Here is a 23,583-nt window from a genome sequence, read left to right as displayed (position 1 = left end):
ATTGTGTAATTCTTGTCCTTTTGTTGCTGATAAAATAGGCTCATCCATAATGAATTATGTGAGGTGAGTGACTATAGCAAGAGGGAGTATAAGGTAATAATAAGGACAATATTTGTTCTTTGCTTGTTCTACACTTTATTGATTGGTTATCTTTTATGTTAATAGTTAACTATCTATTTTTTTTGTAGTTGTTATTTTTAAATTGTTCTGCTGAATAAAAAGACTGTTGTTAGGGCTCCTGTGATTGGTGTAACTTAATGTGCGTCACACCTGTAGCTTTTAATTATGTCTAATTGAGGTACATTTTTTGGCCTTAAATGTGGTCACATTACATCATTACACATGTTAAGGTCATACCTTGGGGTCACAGTGGACCCTTCATAGTTCCCCAAATCTTATTGTGACTCTTACTTAGTTCATAGACAGCTGGGCCTGCAACCCTCACAGACAGACGGGTACAAGAGTTCTCTTAAGCACACGTCACATTGTTTACAGTGCACACTTAATGGTTTTACAGACATATTTACTGTCTTTAATTTGTCTTTGTAGATCTCAGTGCGGACCCTGGGGAGACAGCATTGCTGGTATATTTTAACACTCACAGGACAATATGACCTCATAAGGAAACTGTTACAAGATAGTATTTGCAATCAACATAGTAGGTAAGGATGTCCATGGTTAACTGTTAACTGTTGAGAAGATCGTTAACCGGTTATTACTAAAGGTTAAAAATCAAATCATCTCTTACTCCCTGCATGCTACTGCTAACTGCTGCATGCAGGACTCTTATTTTGATATCGCTAAACCGGATGTAAGAATGCAAAACGAGTTGACTAGGCTACGTTTAACTTTATAATAGGTACGCTGCAAGAAAGATAGCCAGTCACAACACTTCCGTGCTATATGCTTGTATAATTTAATTAACAGCGTGGGCTCCCGCTAGCTTAACATAGCGCTAGCATTAGCCTACTTGAAGTGGAAGCAGAAATCTGCGAGTGAATGTGTGAGAGTGACAGACAGGCAGAGAGTGCCCTGAGTGCCCAAGATAGCCAGCCACAACGCTTCCGTGCTATATGCTTGTATAATTTAATTAACAGTGTGGGCTCCCGCTAGCTTAACATAGCGCTAGCCTTAGCCTACTTGAAGTGGAAGCGCAAATCTGCGAGTGAATGTGTGAGTGACAGGCAGGCAGTGAGTGCCCCGAGTGCCCGCCCCCTCAATGTGAGCTGAGTGCCGGCCCCCTCAATGTGCCGGCCCCCTCAATGTGGGCTTAGTACCCGCCCCCTCAACGTGGGCTCCGTCTGCGAGCTGCAGTCAGGGGTACTTGGAGTATACTGCCCCCTTATGGGGTATGTATGTTCGCCTCAGTCTTAAAACACATCTCTTCAGGCTGCACTTCGACAAAAAATAAATAATTGATACATCTCCATGTAGCACTTACATGTGGCACTTTGTAGTTTGGTTTATTTGAAGCTATAGTACTTGCGGGATTCTTGTTGTTTAGAGTTTGTACCTTCATGGTTGAATTCACTTAATGGAAGTCAATTTGGATAAAAGCGTCAGCTAAATAAAATGTAATGTAAAAAAATCAAGTATGCACAGACTTCAGGTTGCTTACAGTTATTGTTTTAGGATCTTAATAAAATGCCAAGGTGGAGTAGTGCAATTGAGCTATTTGTGAATGCAGAAGTTAGCATTTTAAAAGCTTTATTGAGGAACCTTATGTACAGATTTATCGGTCACTTGAATGACTCAAATAATGTAATTATAATGCTGCTGTCGAACCGAAAGTTATAGTGCAGTACACTTCCAGTCATACCTTTGGAGACGCCTTCTATAGGGCCTTCTATAACTGGTCAGAGTTTTTATTCTAATTTATGTGTGTTGTCTATTTTTGTATTGTATGTCTTTTGAAATGGACCTTGAGTCTAATATTAAAAGTTAATGATGATGACTTAGTGTAACCGCTATATAAGTTGTATATGTATATGCAAATGTATATTTGTTTTGAGAGCTTTTATTTTGATACGTTGGGTTGAGTGACTTCGTAGTGCCCTGCGAGGTCAGTCAGCGATTTGCCATGCTGGAGAGAGGTAATGCTAGTTGTTCAGCTAGACTGATCCAGAGTGTGATGGGGAACTTAACACTGGCAGAGAAATATACATTGATGGGACGTCTTATGAAAACTTAAGGTAAGGTAGGATGTTTCTTTTTCAAGTCTTTCACGGCCGCCGTGCCACGCATTTAGTCTACCCGTGTGTGTGTGCGTGTGTGTGCCTCCATGAGCCAGTTACATAAATTTTTACAGCCCAAGTGTGAATGACTGCTCCAAGTGAGAATGTTAGTGTGAAATTGAACACTACAGTAGGGGAGAACGGGGTAATTTGTCACATGGGTTGGATGTCACATTCGTTATATCTCGCCACCAGAGCGCGCTAGCTCTGAAATGTTGATATAAAAAAGGTCCAGAATTTGGATCAGAGGTCACATACATAGACTTCCTTGGAGGAAGACAGCTGCATTTCAGGTGAGAGGATGTTTTGTGTTTTTCATGTCAAATTCAAAATATTTTGCTTCTCAGTATTTTTCTTCTAGGCTTTTACACAATGGGTTTATAACAAAACACTTGTTACCCACAGAAAGTGTGAAGGGTAAACTATAGTTTAGATTGTGGTTAGCAAGCTAATTAGTTGTCAGATGGTTGTTGGCCTTGATGCTAGCAAGAAATTCAAGTTGGGGTTGGTCGTCAAATTTTTTGGGGGGTTGGTTGTCACATGTTATCTCAAGGCTGCAGCCAGAAAAGGAACCCAATAACGAAAGAAATTGTCAAGCTGTATCCTCACTGGTTGAAAGAATAATTTCTGCTATGTGTATTCATCTCGGCAAGAGTGAAGAGAGTCTTGTGTTTTGGCGAAAATGTGAGCACAGCACTGTTTATTGTGTGGTGTTTTTCCTCGTCATTAAATTAATCAGTTGGCTACACTGTGTCCCACTGCTATGATGTCACGTAGCTGCCGCAGCCAGCGCTGTTCGCTCACTGTCTCTATCAGTTGCACCGAGCCGTCTCTGTGCTCACAACAACACGGGGGGGATAAATAAAGAAGCGGCTGGTTTGACCAAGCAAAAACGAGAGACCGCTGGCTTGACCACAGTTGTTCCACAGTTTATAAACTATCTATGAGTTTGACCCACATTCTGGCGCCGGCTATCGCAGTCCAGCCTAAACCCCGCCCTACCAGTAAGGGTAGGGTCGGCGGTGGAAACACCACCGAGATTCTTAAAAGTGAGCTGTCCCGCTCTGAGCCGCTCCTACCCGACCCGCTCTACTCGGTGGAAACGAGGCATTAGAGTCTGCAAAAGACTTGAGACTGGGGTGGAGGTTCACCTTCCAGAGGGACAACTAGCCTAAAAATACAGCCAGATCTACTATGGAATGGTTTAAATCAAAGCATAGTCATGTGTTAGAATGGTCCAGTCAAAGTCCAGACCTCAATACAATTGAGAATCTCTGGAAAGACTTGAAAATTGCTGTTGACAGACGCTCTCCATCCAATCTGATGCTAAATCTGAAGCTCAAGCTATTTTTTAAAGAAGAATGGGCAAAAATGTCAGTCTGTAGATGGGCAAAGCTGGTAGAGACATACCCAAATAGATTTGCAGCTGTAATTGCAGCGATAGGTGGTTCTACAAGGCATTGACTCAGGGGGCTGAATACTTTTGCACGCCACACTTTTCAGTTTTTTATTTATAAAAAAAAATTAAAACCACGTTTCATTTTCATTCCACTTCACAATTATGCGCTGCTGTGTGTTGGTCTATCTGTCATATAAAATCCCAATAAAATGAATGTAGGTGTGGTTATAACGTGACTAAATGATAATTGATAATGATTGATAATGATGATAATTTCAAGGGGTATGAATACTTTTGCTGCTGTTAAATCATGATACATTGTATAATGTGGTGGTTCTTTAAAATCCAACATTGATAGCAGCATGTCTCAGGTGTCTGCCTAGGCTATACAAGATGAAGGTGAATTTATGAAGCGCACGGGATTAATACTTTCCTCGTAAAGAAGTAAAGTCAAATGGAGTTAAAAACAAATAAAATGTTCATATTTAGTAGCTGTGTGTGGGCCTATATGTGTTGTTTTACTGTGTTTGCAGTGTGCTTTACTAGCCTAAATAATTTCGCTGGTATTGATTTAGTCAAATGTATAGACCGGGGGTGGCCAACCAAGAGCCACATTTTTTACTGTGTTACTGCAAAGAGCCACACACACACACACACACACACACACACACACACACACACACACACACACACACACACACACACACACACACACACACACACACACACACACACACACACACACACACACACACACACACACACACACACACACACACACACACACACACACACACACACACACACACACACACACACACACACACACACACACCTCTGCTCAGCCAGATTTACTGTAAATGTCACAAAACCAAAATGATAATGCAGTAACGGCCTTAACTATGTTTCACCCATTTCAATTGAATTTTTTATTATTATTATTTCTAAAATAAATAGTGCTTGTGCATGCTACCAGGCCCAGGGGCACAAGAGCTCAAGGGGGATACATAAGCCAGATATACTGATAGTAACTTTACATGTCTTATAGTCAAAGAGCTCAGTCACTCATGTCAATAAAAGGTTCCAAAAAGGAATAACCTAAATATAAGGAAATACGTAAATCATCATGGGCCCCTCAACTAGTAGGGGAGAAATACAAAAGCAATTGTAAAGCAACAGCATTATTAGCTCTGTCTTAGGGGCTTCATGAGGGGCCTCCCCACACACATACAGGAATACACTTTCTGGCCCTCATTTATCAAACTTGCGTGGAAACTGGTGCAGATTCTGGCGCAAATACCTCCCTACGCCAGGTATCGCGTGGGATTTATCAAACAGTCGTATCTCGCCAATCTCGGCGTACGCCAGGCCATTATTGATAAATGCGGCGGCTGAAAACAATCGTATCACGCCCCTATATTTTCTCAGTTTAGAGGCCTCGCCCAGAGGTTTTACCACATGGATATGCGCATTACGGCACAGAAGAGGAACTTCTCTGAAGTAGAAATTGACAAAATAACAGCGAAAGAAAAAGAAAAAAAGAGTTTCATTTCGGAGCATTACAAGCGGCATCAAAGAAGGACAGAAGGCAGCAGTTAGGAAGGAAATAACTCCTGCGGTCAACAGCGTTGATGTTGACAACAAACGATCTCCAGCGCTCAAATGCTATAAAACAGCATATACAATTATATGTCGCCATTTCTTTACATAGATGAAGAAAAAGTGGTCTGACTCAAAAATCGCCCCTAAAAAAAGCGTGTTGCTGTTCTGAAATGCAACCAACGTGCGGGCATAATATAAGTGGTAGAGGAGAAAAAGACGCACCAACTGTTCGATAATGGTCCCCATAAAAGAAATACACGTCTGCAGAGATTTGAATGATTAAAATGTATTGGCCCTTTTAGATAGCACTACTCAAAAGGGGTTTAAAAACTAAAAATAACACATATCGCATTTTACTGTATGACAGCATGCGCTTGGCACGAGTGGTCAGCCCGGCCGTCAGCTGCACAAGCCGACCCGGCAACGATCAGCTGTGAGAGCGCCCACTGTCCTGCTGAGCTGCTCCACTAGCAGATCGGAAAAACGTGCCGGTTAACGGTGGAAATAAATCGCTCGCTTAAGCGATCAATGACACATTAAAAGAGGAACTAACATCTAAAAAGTGCGTCAAATAAATAACATGTTAAGTTGAATGTTGTGCCGTGTATTTTTTATCATAAAGAGCAGTGTAGGCCTACTACATATTTAATACTTAGGCTAACATTTTGAATGAATGCAGCCCCCGTGCCTCAGTGTCTCCCCAGCTGCTCCAAGTCGAAGATAACTGCCCTTACGCAGTCCCATGCAGCGCTCCTAAGTGGCCGGTGTGCGCACTATTGAATCAGCTCTCCTACTCAGTTTCACACCATAAGCTGCACAATTTTAAGTGATTAATATCTTTATTTCGGTCTGAGCAAACACTGCATTTGTATTACCTTCTAATAATTGTCCAACAAAGTCATCGGCTACCCGGCACAGCCTGCACTGCGAGTCCATGCTGTTTACAAACTTGCGTACACGAGCTGAGAGCTGGCGTGGGATTTGAGCGTATCCTACGCTCACGTCCATATTGATAAATGCCGAGATTTGCGTGGAAATGTACGGACACCCATTTTTCTGGTCTACGCACGGTTGATAAATGAGGGCCTCTATGTGTAAATTCTATACTGTTCATAAAAAGTAGCTATCCACCCTTTATCTGTTGAAATGGGTCTCTCCATCATAGAACATGGGTCTGCAGACCAATCTAATGTTTTTGCAGCTGCTTAAGAAAAATCTGAAAAATAATGTTCCTTCTGCAGCTCAAGATTTGATTTAGCCTCTAAATTTTCCTTTCAAAGTGCATCAGATTGATGGATTTTACTTTAAAACGGTACAAATTTTCTTCCAGCCCCCCCAACAAGGACCAGGGTCCCTCCCAGTGTCCCAAAATCATCTGGGAAACACTGACTTCCTTAATATGTTTTTTGCCAATAATTGTATGTATCTGTGCGGAAAAGTCAGTGTACCTGACTGGATAGGGAGGAGTGGGGGTCTATTATCTCATAATCCGTCTAAGAACCAACTGGATTCCTTTTTTAGTTTCGCGGGGAGCATGCACAAGCATTATTTATTAAAAAAAACAAAAAACAACAGGGGGCCCCACACTAGGACTTGAAACGGGCCCCCAGATCGTAAAAGGCAGCCCCTGTGATTATGACAGAAATGGACTCCTACAGTACTAAGACGATTTTCAGGTCATTTTCAACAATGAACATTGTGTGCATAGACGTCGATTACGGGGGGGATGGGGGGTTAGGGTTCACTTTTCGTCAAGACTCATTTTGTCCCCCCCACTTTTTAAGCCGGACATGGAGTGCGTCCAGCCGTATTAAAACACAGCGTTAAGGTCTCTCTCTCTCTCTCTCTCTCTCTCTCTCTCTCTCTCTCTCTCTCTCTCTCTCTCTCTCTCTCTCTCTCTCTCTCTCTCTCTCTCTCTCTCTCTCTCTCTCTCTCTCTCTCTCTCTCTCTCTCTCTCTCTCTCTCTCTCTCTCTCTCTCTCTCTCTCTCTCTCTCTCTCTCTCTCTCTCTCTCTCTCTCTCTCTCTCTCTCTCTCACACTAGTTTGCACACCAGAGAAAACATGCTCCGAAGTCTCCGCTAGTTTGCACACCAGAGAAGACTGATGCATTTCAATCAGCAGCAGAGAGACAACGGCGAGTGGCTTTAAGTGTCCCGTTGTGAAGTGTAAACTGTAGGGATTACCATCCTCTATGCCCACTAATGACTGTCAATGTAGCAGACACTAACAGCAGCTTGTGTCGCCGCACATGGATACTGACGATGTTGTTTACAGTGACGTGCGGTGAGGGTAGGCAGTGCCTACCCTTTCGCCGTGTGCAAAAAAATAAAATAAAATATTTTTTTTATTTAATAAACTTATATTTACTTACTGTTACTGTTAATTATTTCGATCTTTACATGTAATCCGCGATTACTTTAAAAAAGTGTAGACGTTTTGATTCGAAACGTGGCAGTTAGTAAGTTATGCCAAAAAAATATTGTGCCTTTGCTGTTTCCCATTCATTGTGTACGGCAAAGAATCAGTGCCTTTGCGCCTATTCATTGTGGACGGCAAGAAAAAAGTTTTCGCGCATGCGCACTTGATTCTGTATTATTTAACATGTACGCAAATAAGCATAATTCTTTGTGCCTTTTTTACGTAAATGGTATGCCACATAAGCCTTTACATTACATATCATTCATGGACCAATTAAAATCGAGATATTACTAGACATTTACGCAGCTTAGGCCAACGTCATTACGTTGGCTATGCTCATTCACGTCGCATTACCCCCGCGGATTTTTAAGTCAACATTGCAGCTGCCGTGCCCGCAGATATTTCAGACTGGAGGAATTTTAACAAATTGGATTATAATTTGAAAAGGAACAGAATGAATAGCAAGAGAAAGGCCTGCGCCAGCCTTGGACGGTGTACAGCAGCAACAGGGACAAACAATGTTCGAGCATTTCAAACGGACAGGTAGCCTACATGAACGGAAGGATGCTAGCTAGCTGTGCTGTCAGTCAGACTGTCACTGGATTACTATCGTCTTGCTTATTTCTACAGCCAGGGAGTCAGATTGGTGAGTCAGAAACTTTTTTGGGGTTTATTTAATAATAAAGTTGGATGAATTGATACCGAGTGCAATCCATTCTGCATTTTATATTCAATTGAGCAGTTGTGTTTTCATTGTTACTGACGGACAAACTAAGCTCTGCAATGTGGATAAATGGTTACATTCTGATGCTGGACAGGTCCATGGGACATATGCTACTGGTACTTTATCTATTAAGATAAAGTTTATGGAGTGGAGTTGCCATCAGTTATGCTGTAGTCCTACATAATGATGAATGCTGTCTTTTATTTTTAAGTTGAATAGAAGTAGTACCGGTAGTTTGAATCGGCGAAGGTTTGACTTGTTGCCTTACGTTTTTTCGGCCCTCGGTGTGAGGGACGGGTCCGTTAAGTCGATGGATGCGATGTTTAATCATTTAGACCAAACTACAGTAGGCTACGGGCAAACCTGAAGTCACCGTCGTGACATTTCATATATGTCCCGTCTGTGTGTGTGAGTGAGTGAGTGAGAGAGAGAAAGAAAGGGAGGAACTTATTTGAAATCGGCCGTGCGTGCCTGTTTGTTGTTTATTGTTTTTGATTTAACAATATATAGGTTTAGAGAAATCTGGCTTTCAGAACTCAGTGCCTACCCACTCACTGACCTCATCAAGAAGTAATTGAAGCTGATCATGGCTATGCTACTAGCTAGGTTGCCATGGAGACCGAGGCGGAGTAATATTGTTGTGCGACAGTCCAGCCGTGCTTCGGCTCGATGTGCTCAGTCGGAACTACCTTCCCAAGCTCCTTTTGTTTACGTCATGTTTGGTTGGGCTACGGGGAGCAGCTAGTGGCTCATATGTCCGCTGCTTTTTGAAAATGCTTTTTTCATCAAATGTGTCAGACATCAGTGTTTTGTATACATTGTATTCATTAGTGAGCGGGTATGCCGTCTTTCAGAACCGTTCATTACCTGCACTAAAGAGAAAAAAAGATGTTTCCTCATTGTCCCCCCCACTTTTGAAAATGCACTCCAGAATGCCTGTTTGTCCCCCCCACTTGTTTAGCCAAATCGACGTCCATGATTGTGTGCACTGCCTCACACACAAACTCTCAGTTCAACAAGGTCCACAAACAAAAATATAACAATTTACAATAGCGTTTTTCTCTTACTATGCATGTTGCTTAGTGGGACTTATACTTTTAGCATGGAGTGAGCTGAAGTGGCGCTGAAGGTTGTATTTTGGTGCTTAGTGTGAGAGAGGAGAGAAAAAGAGAGAGTGGGAGAGGAGAGAGAGTTAGAAACTCCAGGGTTCTCATTTATCAACAGTGCGTAGAAGGTTCTAAATTCACTCTTACGAATGAAATTTAGTATGTGCTTAAGTACAAAAAAAAAAAAACAGTATTTATCAAACGTGCGCAGGCCTATCGTACGCACACCAGTAAGTCATCAAACTTGATAAATCCCACATGTTCTTAAGTACCATGCTCGTTCACGCCAAGCCCCAACCTCAGCGATTTTTACCAGCATCCAATAAGGAAGTGACCAAAACTGTAGTAGACCGGAAGGGCCACTGGGGGTGGAACCAAGACTGAGCAATTCTCAGACTCACTTGTTAGACAGGCCGTTTTCAAAGTCTTATTAAACCTATTTACAGCCTGGTCCACAAAACGATTTTAGTCTGTATGTTTAGGTCATATCTCCATGACAACACTGAGGGGGGTAGATTTGCCCCGCGTGGCGATTATAGTTATAAACTTGTAATATCGCTATTCTACCACTAGATTCTGTTCATAAGCATGGTCAGAGCTGTGCTTAAAGAGGACCTATGATGCTTTTTGACTTTTATGACCTATAAACGTTGTTATGATGATTCATAGTCATGCTTAACCATACTAAATTATCAAATAATGACTTACATGCATTTCGACGTATTCCCTGCTGACCGTCTGGGGTGTCTGTGCAGAGCACTAAACACTATTCTAGCCAGTCGAGAAGTCACGTCTTCAAAGCGGTCTACCCTTTCATAATTTGTGACGTCGCATAAAAATTCGTGACGTGACCACGCGGATGTTTCCATGTATGGTAATGCTGTCACTTCCCTGTTCGCGTCTGCCTCGCGCCCTTATAGGTCCATGCTCGCGCTTCCCGCCACTGAAAGTGTTCTGGAAGGAAGGTAACCAATCACAACGGAGTGGGGTTTGCAAGGGGGGGGGGGGGGAGGGTAGCGGAGATGGCCGATGCACAGGCGGAGGGAGCGGAGATTGCCGAAGCACACACACTCAAGTGTTGACAGGACGTGCTGGATCGCCAAAATAAGAGAAAGAGCTTCCCGAAAATCTACATAGTTTTTTGTGATGTGATTCGTGTCAGGTTGCTCTATAGCAGTGTAAAACAAGAAATTAAGACCAGAAAAGTAGTATAATAGGTCCTCTTTAAATGTGCACACATTGCTAAGTCTAAGAACATTTTGGTAAATTCCATACTTTGCGTGGCAATGTTTTTACGCCCTCCTTACGCACAGATTTGTGCGTATGTAAGGTTGATACATGAGGCCCTAGGGATTGTGTATAGTCGGAATATATGACCGTCGGCCTAATGCGCCTCCTTTTTGAATAATCGGACAAACGGCACTTCCGACCAATGCGTTCAGTTTTCGTAACATTGAACCGTCAGTATAGCAGCATGTCAATCTAATGGGAAATATTTCGGAATATTGAGACGTCGGAATTACGGCATGGCACCCGGCTGGCAAGGCAGCAGTTGTCTCCGACTCATCATTAGACAATCGACGCAGAATTAGCCGAAGCAAGCACCTTATATAGTTGAATTACAGCTGCACTGGTACATAAGAAAAATTTAACGACTATTTATGTTTGAGGTAAGCATTTTGATAAATGCCATTTTTCTGCTTGTCCTCTTTTCGACAGGACAAGGCTTTTTTAAGGTGGGTCTTAAGAATCTATACACTGTTGTGGAATGTTATTATCGCTGCAGTCAATGCATATCACATTTACTTTGGATGGGGTTGTAAAACTGTGGCTGGCATCAAAGATGGCTCTTATAAGGGGAAAAAGTGTGTGTATGTGTACAGTTTGGGTGCTTACCTGTACTTTGGGCCCAGGGCAGTGGTTCCTGATGATGCCAAGTGAGAATACAGCGGTGGTACTCTGGTCTGGGATCCAGCTTCACATCACAGGAAAGCTGAAATAGAAGCACACTAAATGTTACTGACATAATGTATTTTATGTTGTCCAAAACCATGCATTTTTATGTTGTCCAAAACCATGCATTCAAGGGTTTTAACTGTTGGATGGTTACACCGGACCCGCCCGTGTGGCAGCAGTGGTGCAGTTCATTGCAAGGTAGAATTTTGCCTCTTCCATGTTGGAAAATTAAAACTTATTCTAAGTTTAAAATAAAATAAGCTATTTTAAACTTAGATTGCACTACTGGCACTTTTTTTGAGAGGTCTGCAGATGCTCCTGGTGACTAACCAAGGGTTTGGTTTTTCTGATAACCAGGGCAATGAGTATACAGGTCTTTCCAGGGCCGCTGCTCCCTATACGCAGGGTACGCAGAGTGCGTAGGGCACCAAGTTCCTGGGGGGCCCCCAAAATTTTTTTTTTTATATACAGTCATATGAAAAAGTTTGGGAACCCCTCTCAGCCGGCATTATAATTGACTCTGCTTTCACAAAAAAAATATAAAAGTGGTATGTCTTTAATTTACCAGGAACAGCTAAGTACTGGGATGTTTTCCAAACAAAGATTTTTTGAAAAGCAGTATTTGGTTGTATGAAATTAAATAAAATGTGAAAAACTGGCTGTGCAAAAATATAGGAACCCTTGTGGTTTTGTTGATTTTAATGCCTGTAACAGCATGTAAAACTGATGACTTTAAACATAAAGTTGGTTGGATTATGTTGTTAAGCCTTGAACCTCATAGAAATGTCTGTTTAATCATGAGAAAATGTATTTTAGGTGCCTAAATGCAAGTTGCACTTCTCTTTGACTCTCTGCTGAAGTGAGACAGAATGGGATCATCAAAACAGCTCCCAAAAGATCTGAAAAACAAAGATTGTTCATTGTCATGGTTTAGGGGAAGGCTACAAGAAGCTTTCCCAAAGGTTTGAATTGTCAATTTCGACTGTAGGGAACGTTGTCAGGAAATGGAAGGACACAGGCATAGTGGCAGTTAAACCCAGGCATGGGAGACCAAGAAAAAAACAGGAGTGGCATAGGTGGAGGATTGTGAGAATGGTTGCACACAACCCACAGATCACCTCCAAAGACCTGCAAGAACATCTGGCTGCAGATTGTGTATCTGTACATCGTTCAACAATTCAGCGCAATTTGCACCAAAACATCTGCTTTTTATAAAGACCAAATAACTTAATTTTTGTCTCATCAGTCCAAAGCATTTTCTTCCAATATGAAGCTGGCTTGTCTAAATGAGCTTTTGCATACTCCATGCAACTGTATCTGTGGCGTGGGCGCAGAAAGGGCTTCCTTCTCATCACCCGGCCATACAGATGTTTTGGTGCAAATTGCACTGAATTGTTGAACCATGTACAGATACACAATCTGCAGCCAGATGTTCTTGCAGGTCTTTGGAGGTGATCTTTGGGTTGTGTGCAACCATTCTCACAATCCGCCGCATATGCCGCTCTTGTACTTTTCTTGGTCTGCTAGACCTGGGTTTAACTGCAACTGTGCCTGTGTCCTTCCATTCCCTGACAACGTTCCTTACAGTAGAAATTGACAATTGAAACCTTTGGGAAAGCTTCTTGTAGCCTTCCGCTAAACCATGACAATGAATAATCTTTGTTTTTAAGATCTTTTGGGAGCTGTTTTGATGATTGCATTCTGTCTCACTTCTGCAGAGAGTCAAAGAGAAGTGGAACTTGCATTTAGGCACCTAAAATACCTTTTATCATGATTAAACAGACATTTATATGAGGTTCAAGACCTAACAACATAATCCAACCAACTTTGTGTTTAAAGTCCTCAGTTTTACATGCTGTTACATGCATTAAAATCAGCAAGACCACAAGGGTTCCCATATTTTTGCACAGCCAGTTTTTCACATTTTATTTAATTTCATACAACCAAATACTGCTTTTCAAAAAATCTTTGTTTGGAAAACATCCCAGTACTTAGCTGTTCCTGGTAAATGAAAGACATACCACTTTTATCTTTTTTGTGTGAAAGCAGAGTCAATTATAATGCCGGCTGAGAGGGGTTCCCAAACTTTTTCATATGACTGTATATATATATATATTTTTTTTTTTATGAAAAAGGAAAAATGTATGATCCGGGGCCCCCCCAACATTGAGTTTTTTTTAAAACTTCATGGTGATCATTATAATAAAACAAATATATAAATTAGTTATTAACAGCCCCATTGTTGTTTTGTCTTAATTGTGCAACCTATCCAGGGGTGGATTACTGCACAGGCATACCAGGCACAGGCCCGGGGCCCTTAGCCAGAGATACTGATAGTAACTTTTCATGTTGCATAGTCAAAGAGCTCTGTCACTGATGTCAATAACGGGGTCAATAACAGGGTCCAAAAAGGAATAGCCTATATATAAGTATACTCATCAGAATGTAACAAGATAGAAATCATCATGGGCCCCTCAACTAGTAGGGGAGAAATACAAAGGCAAGTTAAAAACAACAGCATTACTAGCTCTGTGTAAGGGGCTCCATGAGGGGCCTTGAAGGCCCCCTCACACATACACAAATAAGCTTTCTATGTGTGAATTCTAAATTGTTCATAAAAAGTAGCTATCCACCCTTTATCTGTTGAAATGGGCCCCTCCATCATAGAACATGGATCTGCAGACCAATCTACTGTACTGTTTTTACAGTTGCAGAGTAAGGAGTGCTGCCTGTTTAAGAAAAATCTGAAAAATAATGTTCCTTCTGCATCTCAGGAGTTGATATAGCCTCTAAAATTTCCTCTCAAAGTGCACCAGATTGATGCATTTTACTTTAAAAAGGTAAAAAAAATCCGGGGGGGCATGCCCCCGAACCCCCAACAGGGTCCCTCCAACAATATCCCAAAATCCTATGGGAAACACTGACTTCCTTAATATGTTTTTGCCATTAATTGTATGTATCTGTATGGAAATATCAGTGTACCTGACTGGATATTTACGAGTGGGGGGGCCCTTTAAGAGTGTGTGCCCAGGGGCGCATTATCTCATAATCCGTCTATGAATTTATCACTCAATTCCTTTGCAAAGGCAGTTAGTAGGATACGAGGCAACTTTTTTCACAAGTTAAGCTGTTCTTTCTATTAGTAAATGCTGTTTGCAAAAACTCATCACTACAGCACATGTGCCAAAAAGTAGTCGCAGAGATCTTGCAAGGGCAAAACATTTCCGCCTGCGCCCTACGGGTGCGAGCATCTTGGTGTTTTTTTTGTTGGGGGGTGGGGGGGCACCACTGACAATTTAAGCTTAGGGCACCCAAAAGCTTAGCAGCGGCCCTGGGTCTTTCTCATATAATTAGCATATTGTGATAAAGTTCAATATTTTCTGTAATGTACTGATAAACATTAGACTTTCATATATTTTAGATTCCTTACACACAACTGAAGTAGTTCAAGCCTTTTATTGTTTTAATATTGATGATTTTGGCAAAAAAGTAAAGAAAAACCAAAAATCCCTATCTCAAAAAATGTGCATATTTCATCCGACCAATAAAAGAAAAGTGTTTTTAATACAAAAAAGTCAACCTTCAAATAATTATGTTCAGTTATGCACTCAATACTTGGTCGGGAATCCTTTCGCAGAAATGACTGCTTCAATGCGGCGTGGCATGGAGGCAATCAGCCTGTGGCACTGCTGAGGTGTTATGGAGGCCCAGGATGCTTCGATAGCGGCCTTAAGCTCATCCACAGTGTTGGGTCTGGTGTCTCTCAACTTCCTCTTCACAATATCCCACAGATTCTCCATGGGGTTCAGGTCAGGAGAGTTGGCAGGCCAATTGAGCACAGTAATACCATGGTCAGTAAACCATTTACCAGTGGTTTTGGCACTGTGAGCAGGTGCCAGGTCTTGTTGAAAAATGAAATCTTCATCTCCATAAAGCTTTTCAGCAGATGGAAGCATGAAGTGCTCCAAAATATCCTGATAGCTAGCTGCATTGACCCTGCCTTTGGCACCCCAGACCATCACTGACTGTGGGTACTTGACACTGGACTTCAGGCATTTCCTTTTTCCCAGTCTTCCTCCAGACTCTGGCACCTTGATTTCCGAATGACATGCAAAATTTGCTTTCATCCGAAAAAAGTACTTTGGACCACTGAGCAACAGTCCAGTGCTGCTTCTCTGTAGCCCAGGTCAGGCGCTTCTGCCGCTGTTTCTGGTTCAAAAGTGGCTTGACCTGGGGAATGCGGCACCTGTAGCCCATTTCCTGCACACGCCTGTGCACGGTGGCTCTGGATGTTTCTACTCCAGACTCAGTCCACTGCTTCCGCAGGTCCCCCAAGGTCTGGAATCGGCCCTTCTCCACAATCCTCCTCAGGGTCCGGTCACCTCTTCTGGTTGTGCAGCGTTTTCTGCCACACTTTTTCCTTCCCACAGACTTCCCACTGAGGTGCCTTGATACAGCACTCTGGGAACAGCCTATTCGCTCAGAAATTTCTTTCTGTGTGTTACCCTCTTGCTTGAGGGTGTCAATGATGGCCTTCTGGACAGCAGTCAGGTCGGCAGTCTTTCCCATGATTGCGGTTTTGAGTAATGAACCAGGCTGGGAGTTTTTAAAAGCCTCAGGAATCTTTTGCAGGTGTTTAGAGTTAATTAGTTGATTCAGATGATTAGGTTAAGAGCTCGTTTAGAGTACCTTTTCATGATATGCTAATTTTTTGAGATAAGAATTTGGGGTTTTCATGAGCTGTATGCCAAAATCATCAGTATTAAAACAACAAAAGACCTGAAATATTTCAGTTGGTGTGCAATGAATCTAAAATATATGAAAGTTCAATTATTATCATTATATTATGGAAAATAATCAACTTTATCACACTATGCTAATTATATGAGAAGGACCTGTACAATATACAACCAAACCAACTAATATCGCTCTTCAAATTTCCACTACTGCTTGGAATAAGACCCCAAATACTGGAGGAGATAAAGAAGAGAAGAGTTTAACGCAATGAAAAGAGGAGTAAATATAAAGCATTACTTTCCCTGCAGCTTAATGCAGTTTAATGTTATTGGCAGAATCAAGGCTGTAGGAACATATTAACATAACACCAGTAACCCAGGCTTCCATACTTTGTGTGTGGACAGAGACTAAAGACAAGTTCAGTTCAGTTCAGTTTTATTTTGTCATTGTTACAGGTAACAACGAATCGTTGTCAGAGCAAACACAAACAGGCATAACGTTTTAGTTGTCCACCAATTTACATTTACATAATTAATCTGATCTCCATGAATCAATCAACCCAGTATTTTACACATGGTAACTACTCCTATACGTCATAAATACCCCATAGACTCCCCATAACCCATAAGGTGCTTGGTGCAATAAATAAACAAATAAATATATACATCTGATGGTGGTAGGGTTGTTGAGTGTTATGCAGCGATGCAAAGTCCAGTTCATAGTTATGGAGGTGTATGGGATGCAATTATGTCACAGAAGGGTGTCCAATGGGGAGTGGGGGGGGGGGGGGGGGCAGACTGTCCATTTAGAAGCCTGACTGCCTGGGGGTATAGACTGTTGGCTAGCCTGCTAGTTTTGGCCCTGATGGGCATTGGTTGAAACAGGTGGTGTGCTGGGTGTAGATGTCCTGAAGGATATTTTTTACTCGCCGCATGCAGCGGGAGGTGAACACAGTAGCGATGTCTGGTAGGATGGCCCCAATGATCTTCCCTGCGGCTCTCACCACTCTGTGTATGGCCTCCTTCTCTGTGCTGGTGCAGCCGGAAAACCACACCAGTAACCCATAGGTCAGCACACTCTCCACTGCACAGTGGTAGAAGTTGACCATGATTCTCTGGGGCAGTCTGGACCATCTCAGCTTCCTGACGAAGTAGAGGCGTTGTTGGGCCTTCGCTGTGGCAGAGGCGATGTTTTTCCCCCACGACAGGCCCTCCGACACAATCACACCCAGAAACTTAAAACTATGGGCCCTCTCCACCACCTCATTCCCTATGAGGAGTGGGGAGTGGCTCAGTTGTCCGGTCTTACGGAAATCCACAATAACTTCCTTGTTTTTTTTTGTGTTGAGGGCCAGGTTGTTGCTGCTGCACCATGCTGCCAGCAGTTGGACTTCTCGCCTGTATCTCATCATTCCCGGTGATGAGGCCGAGCACTGTTGTGTCGTCGGCAAATTTGATTACATGGGTGGATGGGGAGGAAGAGCTGCAGTCGTGTGTGAAAAGTGTGTAGAGGAGTGGACTGAGCACAAGGTGGGAAAAACAAAGGTGGAGGAATCTAGGTGTTTGTTAATAAAAAAAATGTAGGGTTAGGGTTAGTCACACTATGCCATCCCTACGTTTGCCCCCTAAATTCTTGTTCGTTTGACCAGTGTGAGTGCTCTGCTCCCGAATCAAGCAAGGTACACTTCCATACAGAGTTGGGAGTAGTGATGATAACTCTAAGAAAAAATAAAAAATAAAATAAAGCTGTCCCTTCCTCCCTCTATGTCTCTGCCTATCTTTCTCTCTCCACTGCACACTCAGTCACTACTATCCATGCTTAAAGGAAGCAGGATTATATCCTCATTTAGTACTTTATTTAGTTTTTAAATATTTCCGTAAGCAAAACTTTGCTTAATGTTAGTGTGCCCTAGTTGTGTAGGCATTGTGGTATTTGGATTTCACTAAATACGTTTGTCCTCAAATTCACTCCTTTATTTTCTTGAATAAACACTGTAATCAACATTGAAATTGTAAAAGTATACATTTCCATTTTAGTACACTGTTTGGTTTGGGGAGTTTCCTGTTACCTGGATCGAGCCTTGTAGGATTTGATTAGCTAGACTAATTTTATTACCTCTTTAATTACCCTTTTTTGAATTCCCAACAACTGCGACCCAATACGTCCATGCGCGCAACAAACATTTTAAAAAACTTAGCCAAAAGGTTTGCGTTGGTCTGATGTGGAAGTGGAATGTTTGCAAATCTGGTCTTATTAAATCATTCAAACACAATCGGATACAAGTACGCTCCAAATTCCAAACCAATGCACAATAAGATATGAGGATGTATTTGCATGAAGCAATGTGAGAAGCAGCGTGACTGCAAGCCAGCGGGGGAGGGAACAGTGTAGATTCGGTGATGAGCCGCACATTGGGTGAGAGGCTGCAGGAGGCAAATGATGCACTGCAGAAACCTCAGTGTTTACTATGATATATGAAACGCTGCAAAGGACGTCTCTGTAATGATGACTGCTTTCACTTTGATCTCCGAGGTATCGAAAACATCAGCCTATTTCTGCTTTGATAACTTGTTAATTTTTTTTATTTTTTATTATTATTTTGTAAACTGCATGTTGATAATTGTCACAGTTAATGACTTTGGTGCCGTCACGTCAACATCTCATCTTAGTTATGGAAAAAAGGGTTGCTGACAAATAAGTTTCGTCATAGCTTTTGTTAAAACGTGTTTGTATGTATGTACAGTGCTATCAAAAAATATTTGCCCTCTTCCTCAATTCTTCAGTTTTTGCTTGCTTGTCACACTTATTTGTTTCATCATCAGATAACCTAGAATTTAAGACAAAGACAAATCAATTGAAAACAGAATACAAATTTAGAATTTTCATTATTTTTATTGAATGTCAAGAGTTATTTAGAACCTATTTCAAACTCAAACAACATATCCACAGCCATCTCATATGTTGTTTACTATTACGGCTCCGCGGCGCATGCACAGCACTGTCGTCATCTGGTTATGTCCGCCCCATAGCACCATACATAGGGCTCTGACCCGCCCATATCAGAAAGAACAATTTGATTGGTAGCTCAGGATTTCTTGACATATTTAATGAGCTTCAATGGAGAGTGTCCAGACCAACAGGTTCAGCTAATTTAATTTGCCAGCGGCAGGTCTGGATTTCCAGGCTAATCATGTGCTGCTTTTTGAGATCTTAGGGTGTATTCACACCTGCCGTGTTTAAGATATTTTTTTTGGCATTTTTATGCTTTATTGATAGTGTAGAGACAGAGTTGAAATGGGGCAGAGAGGGGAGTGATGCAGAGAACGACCGCGGGCTGGAATCGAACCCGGGTCCGCTGCTGGCCGAGGCCCATGGGGGGGACTCCCTGCTAACGGCGCCCCCACACCTGCCGTGTTTAGTTCGGTTGAAACAAACTCAGGTGCACTTCTGCCTTCGGTGCGCATCTTGCAGGCAGGTGTGAATACAGCAATCGCACTCGAGGCGGACCAAACAAGCGCTCCGAGACCCAGCTGAAGAGGTGGTCTCGGTGCACTTCCAAACGCACACTGCTGCAGTTCGTTTGTGGTTTGTATTCGGCCAGACTCGAGCCGACCCAATTGCAGTAAGCACTGTGCCTTTTCTTTCTTCTCTTTTTTAATAAATCGCCGTCAGCTTCACATTATGGGAAAGTGTTGTTGTCGCCATTGTTAGGAAGATTAGTTGTGGTTTGACTGGGAGCCCCGAGCGAATATATTACATTTGATAGCGATCAGATGGAGAGGGGAGCATCTCCCGCACAGTGACAACAGGTTCACGCTGCGCTTTGCATGAAGTGTGTGTTTTTATTTTTATTCCCATGTTAACGGGAATACTATCCCCGTGTCAGTTTGGAGCTGAGCTGCGCCGAACTGACACCCAGCTGATACACAGCTAAATCAGCTGTGTGTCAGCTTGAGCCTATTCTTCTCGCGAGCCGCGCGTCCAGCAGCAAAAATACAGTAAAAATTATGTTTCACATCGTAGGCTACAAGCCACATAACGTGGCATTGACATAGGGCTACATATTATAACCATATGAAACAACAATAATTTGATGTTTTTCTTCTTTATTTATAGGCTAGATGTAGGCCTTTTTATCATTTTCAACACCATATTATATCAATGAAAGGCCTATATTTTGCAGTTTTCACTTCATGCTTCCTGCTTCTCTTCACCCCAGAATGTCAAGGTAGGGCAAGGTAACTACATTTTGTATTTACTCAGGTTATCTATGTCTAAAATTTCAATTTGTTTGATGATCTGAAACATTTAAGTGTGACAAACATGCAAAAAAAAAGGAGAAATCGGGAAGGGGGCCAATACTTTTTCACAGCAATGTATGTACAGTATATAACTACTAGGTATGCAATGCAAACTCAATATAAATCTCAATTAATATGGAACAGTACTCCAGCCTCAGTTAAATTCTCACTTGAGAACTGAGGGATTTTTTGGTTTTGCAATAAAATTTCATGTAGGCTGACTAGTATCCATGCTTTGTATTTCTATCTGAATTGGCTCTGTCGGAGGGGCACAGGAACGTGGCATGTGCCGTGGAAGCCCCAGTCACTAAATATCGAATTATTACCATGAGCCAAGCAAGTTGGAGTGACTGTAACAGAGTCAGATCTCACACACTTCAACATGGTGAGCAGAGCAGAGATGTAGGAGTTTAATGGAGTACTGTCTTCTTACAAATCTGTGGTGTGGGGACATTTTGGTTTTGGCGTTTCATAGAATGACGAGGAAACGAAAACAGTTCAACAAAAAATGTCAGTCTGCAAGCATTTCTTCACACGTGTTAGCTCCACAAATGTAAACACTACAAATGAGAACGCACACTTGTGGCACGGAAGTAGGATGACTGAGCAGGGTACACCGTCAGTTAAAAAAACGTTTTTTTTTTTTTTTTTTTTTTGCTGATGCCTTCCAACAAGCCTATTCTACTGGTTCAGAAAACACAAGCAAATAACAAGTGTTGTGGGGATGTTCATTGCAAAAGTCTGCAGCTCTTTTCAGTAGTTAAAGATGCAGGCTTTTGTCCACTAATGAAAACACTAGAACCCCCTAGAGGCAGTTATATGAATGATGAAAAAATATAATATGTATATAATAAGAAATTCAAAAACATACTGTGCATAAAATACAGGAATAGATAGCTAATACCTAAATGGCACTTTACCTCGTAAAGGCTACTGGAGTAAAGGTATTTTTTATTGAAAACAGTGACTTTATGTTTACAGACATATTTTAAAACAGTGATTTAAGGCATTTAAAAGATGCTTATAAGCAAAATAAATAATTTGGGAATAAATGGCAATTTTCTTCTTTTTTCAAAACCAAACCTAAACCTTGACCCAAGAACCGAGGCACACATTGAACCGTGGGCTAACTGTATTGTTGCATTCCTGGTAACTGCCTACCTATCTACTGAGGAATGCATCCGACAGTCATTCGAAGGCAAATAAGTTTCAGGCATAAGTTTAATGTTAAAGCATATAGTTGCCTGAGGGGTTTCGGAGATGCATTTTATTTTTTCATGCGTGTGTGTTTGCTTTACCCTTGCTTTAATAATTGTAGGTCTTGGGTCCAGAATGCCTTGCATCTTCCTCAGAGCAGGGATAACAAACAGGTTGCATGTCACCACTGCAGACACTGGGTTACCTAGAAAAGAACACAATACTGGGATACCAGAGTAACTTTACAGAGGAAAACCACTAACTATACAGTCAGATCATTATAAATGTACAAAATAGCGATTCCCTGACCATTCTCTGGCCAACATGTTTTGATGATTGATTTGATTGATTTTTGATTTGAAACCTAGAATGATGTGTGAATACTCTTTTTGGGGTAAGTCGACCACGAGAATTCAGACATACATTTTAAGTTTTGACCTCATCTTAATCCCAAAATTCAAGATGGTCACCATCCGAGGGAGTTAAAATTTACTTTGTGAAGAGGAGCACCTAGGATCATGAATGAACACATTCTTTCCACTATATTGATTTAAGATCAAGATCATGTTGTCATATATAGGTAATTTTAATGTCATGTTAGAGGTCGTATACAATGGTCACATAATTGAAATCTTTGGCATATATCAACATAATGAAGCGAGTGAGAATCTTGCAGCCGTAAATGTTGAATGAAGGTCTGATTTGACATAGCCAGGCACACTTTGATGTTAACATAGCTGTGTTCCTTTAAAATTAGGGATGCACCGAAACTTCGGCCACCGAAAATGTTCGGCCGAAAATGGCCAAATTTTCGAGAGAGTGAAAAGGCCAAAAAAAAATACCGAAAATGTAAATCTTTGATGATGTGAAACAAAAAAAGCAACCAGTATGGAGTATGCCGGGTGTGCTTCTAAAAAAAGTAATTTACAGGAAACACATTAAAAAAGAGCCGCATGCATGTTATGATAACAGCCTACTTAATTTCATCCGGCGCAATGGACTGGGTGTATATAATGCCTCGTTTCCACCGAGTAGAGCGGGTCGGATCAGAGCGGCTCAGAGCGGGACAGCTCACTTTTAAGAATCTCGGTGTTGTTTCCACCGCGGATCCTACCCTTACTGGTGGGGCGGGGTTTAGGCTGGACTGCGATAGTCGCCGCCAGAATGTGGGTTAAACTATCGGGCTGTGGAACAACTGTGGTCAAGCCAGCGGTCTCTCGTTTTTGCTTGGTCAAACCAGCCGCTTCTTTATTTATTCCCCCCGTGTTGTTGTGAACACAGAGAGGGCTCGGTGCAAGTTGCAACTGATAGAGACAGTGAGACAGTGAGATAGAGACAGGCAGCTACGTGACATCGTAGCAGTGGGACACAGTGTAGCCAACTGATTAATTTAATGACGAGGAAAAACACCACACAATAAACAGTGCCGCGCTCACAAGCCAGCGATCTCTCGTTTTTGCTTGGTCAAACCAGCCGTTTCTTTATTTATTCCCCCCGTGTTGTTGTGAGCGTGTATTTACTAGCCTAGGCTACTATCTATGGCGAAAACACACAGAGACGGCTCGGTGCAAGTTGCAACTGATAGAGACAGTGAGAGAACAGCGCTGGCTGCGGCAGCTACGTGACTAGTGGGACACAGTGTAACCAACTGATTAATTTATTGACGAGGAAAAACACCACACAATAAACATTGCTGTGCTCACATTTTCGCCAATACACAAGACTCTCTTCACTCTTGCCGAGATGACTACACATGGCGGAAATGATTATTTCGACCAATCAAATGACGGCTCCGCCGTTTCGGCCCGCTTTCAGGCGGCTAGTACCCCTACGGAGGAGTACTGAGATCGGGAGCGGCTCAGAGCGGTTAGGTGCGCTTAAACCGTACCCTAACCAACTTTTGGCAAAT

At 42.1% G+C, this 23,583-nt stretch overlaps 1 protein-coding gene across 2 annotated transcripts in view; it reads right to left on the bottom strand.

Annotated features, from left to right (window-relative positions):
- LOC307261351 (gephyrin-like) overlaps positions 1–23,583 on the bottom strand; it is a 128,376-nt gene that overhangs the window by 24,031 nt on the left and 80,762 nt on the right. For both annotated transcript variants that reach the window (XM_080041869.1, XM_080041870.1), the window contains exons 21-22: positions 21,776–21,879; positions 11,380–11,476 (exon numbers count right to left, since the gene is read on the bottom strand). In XM_080041869.1, the coding sequence (XP_079897995.1) occupies positions 11,380–11,476; positions 21,776–21,879 (201 nt within the window). The remainder of the gene's footprint in view (positions 1–11,379; positions 11,477–21,775; positions 21,880–23,583) is intronic.

Source organism: Ammodytes marinus (assembly GCF_949987685.1).
Source record: "Ammodytes marinus genome assembly, chromosome: 15".
Classification (NCBI taxonomy): Eukaryota; Metazoa; Chordata; class Actinopteri; order Uranoscopiformes; family Ammodytidae; genus Ammodytes; species Ammodytes marinus.
This window is presented reverse-complemented; position numbering and strand designations above follow the sequence as displayed.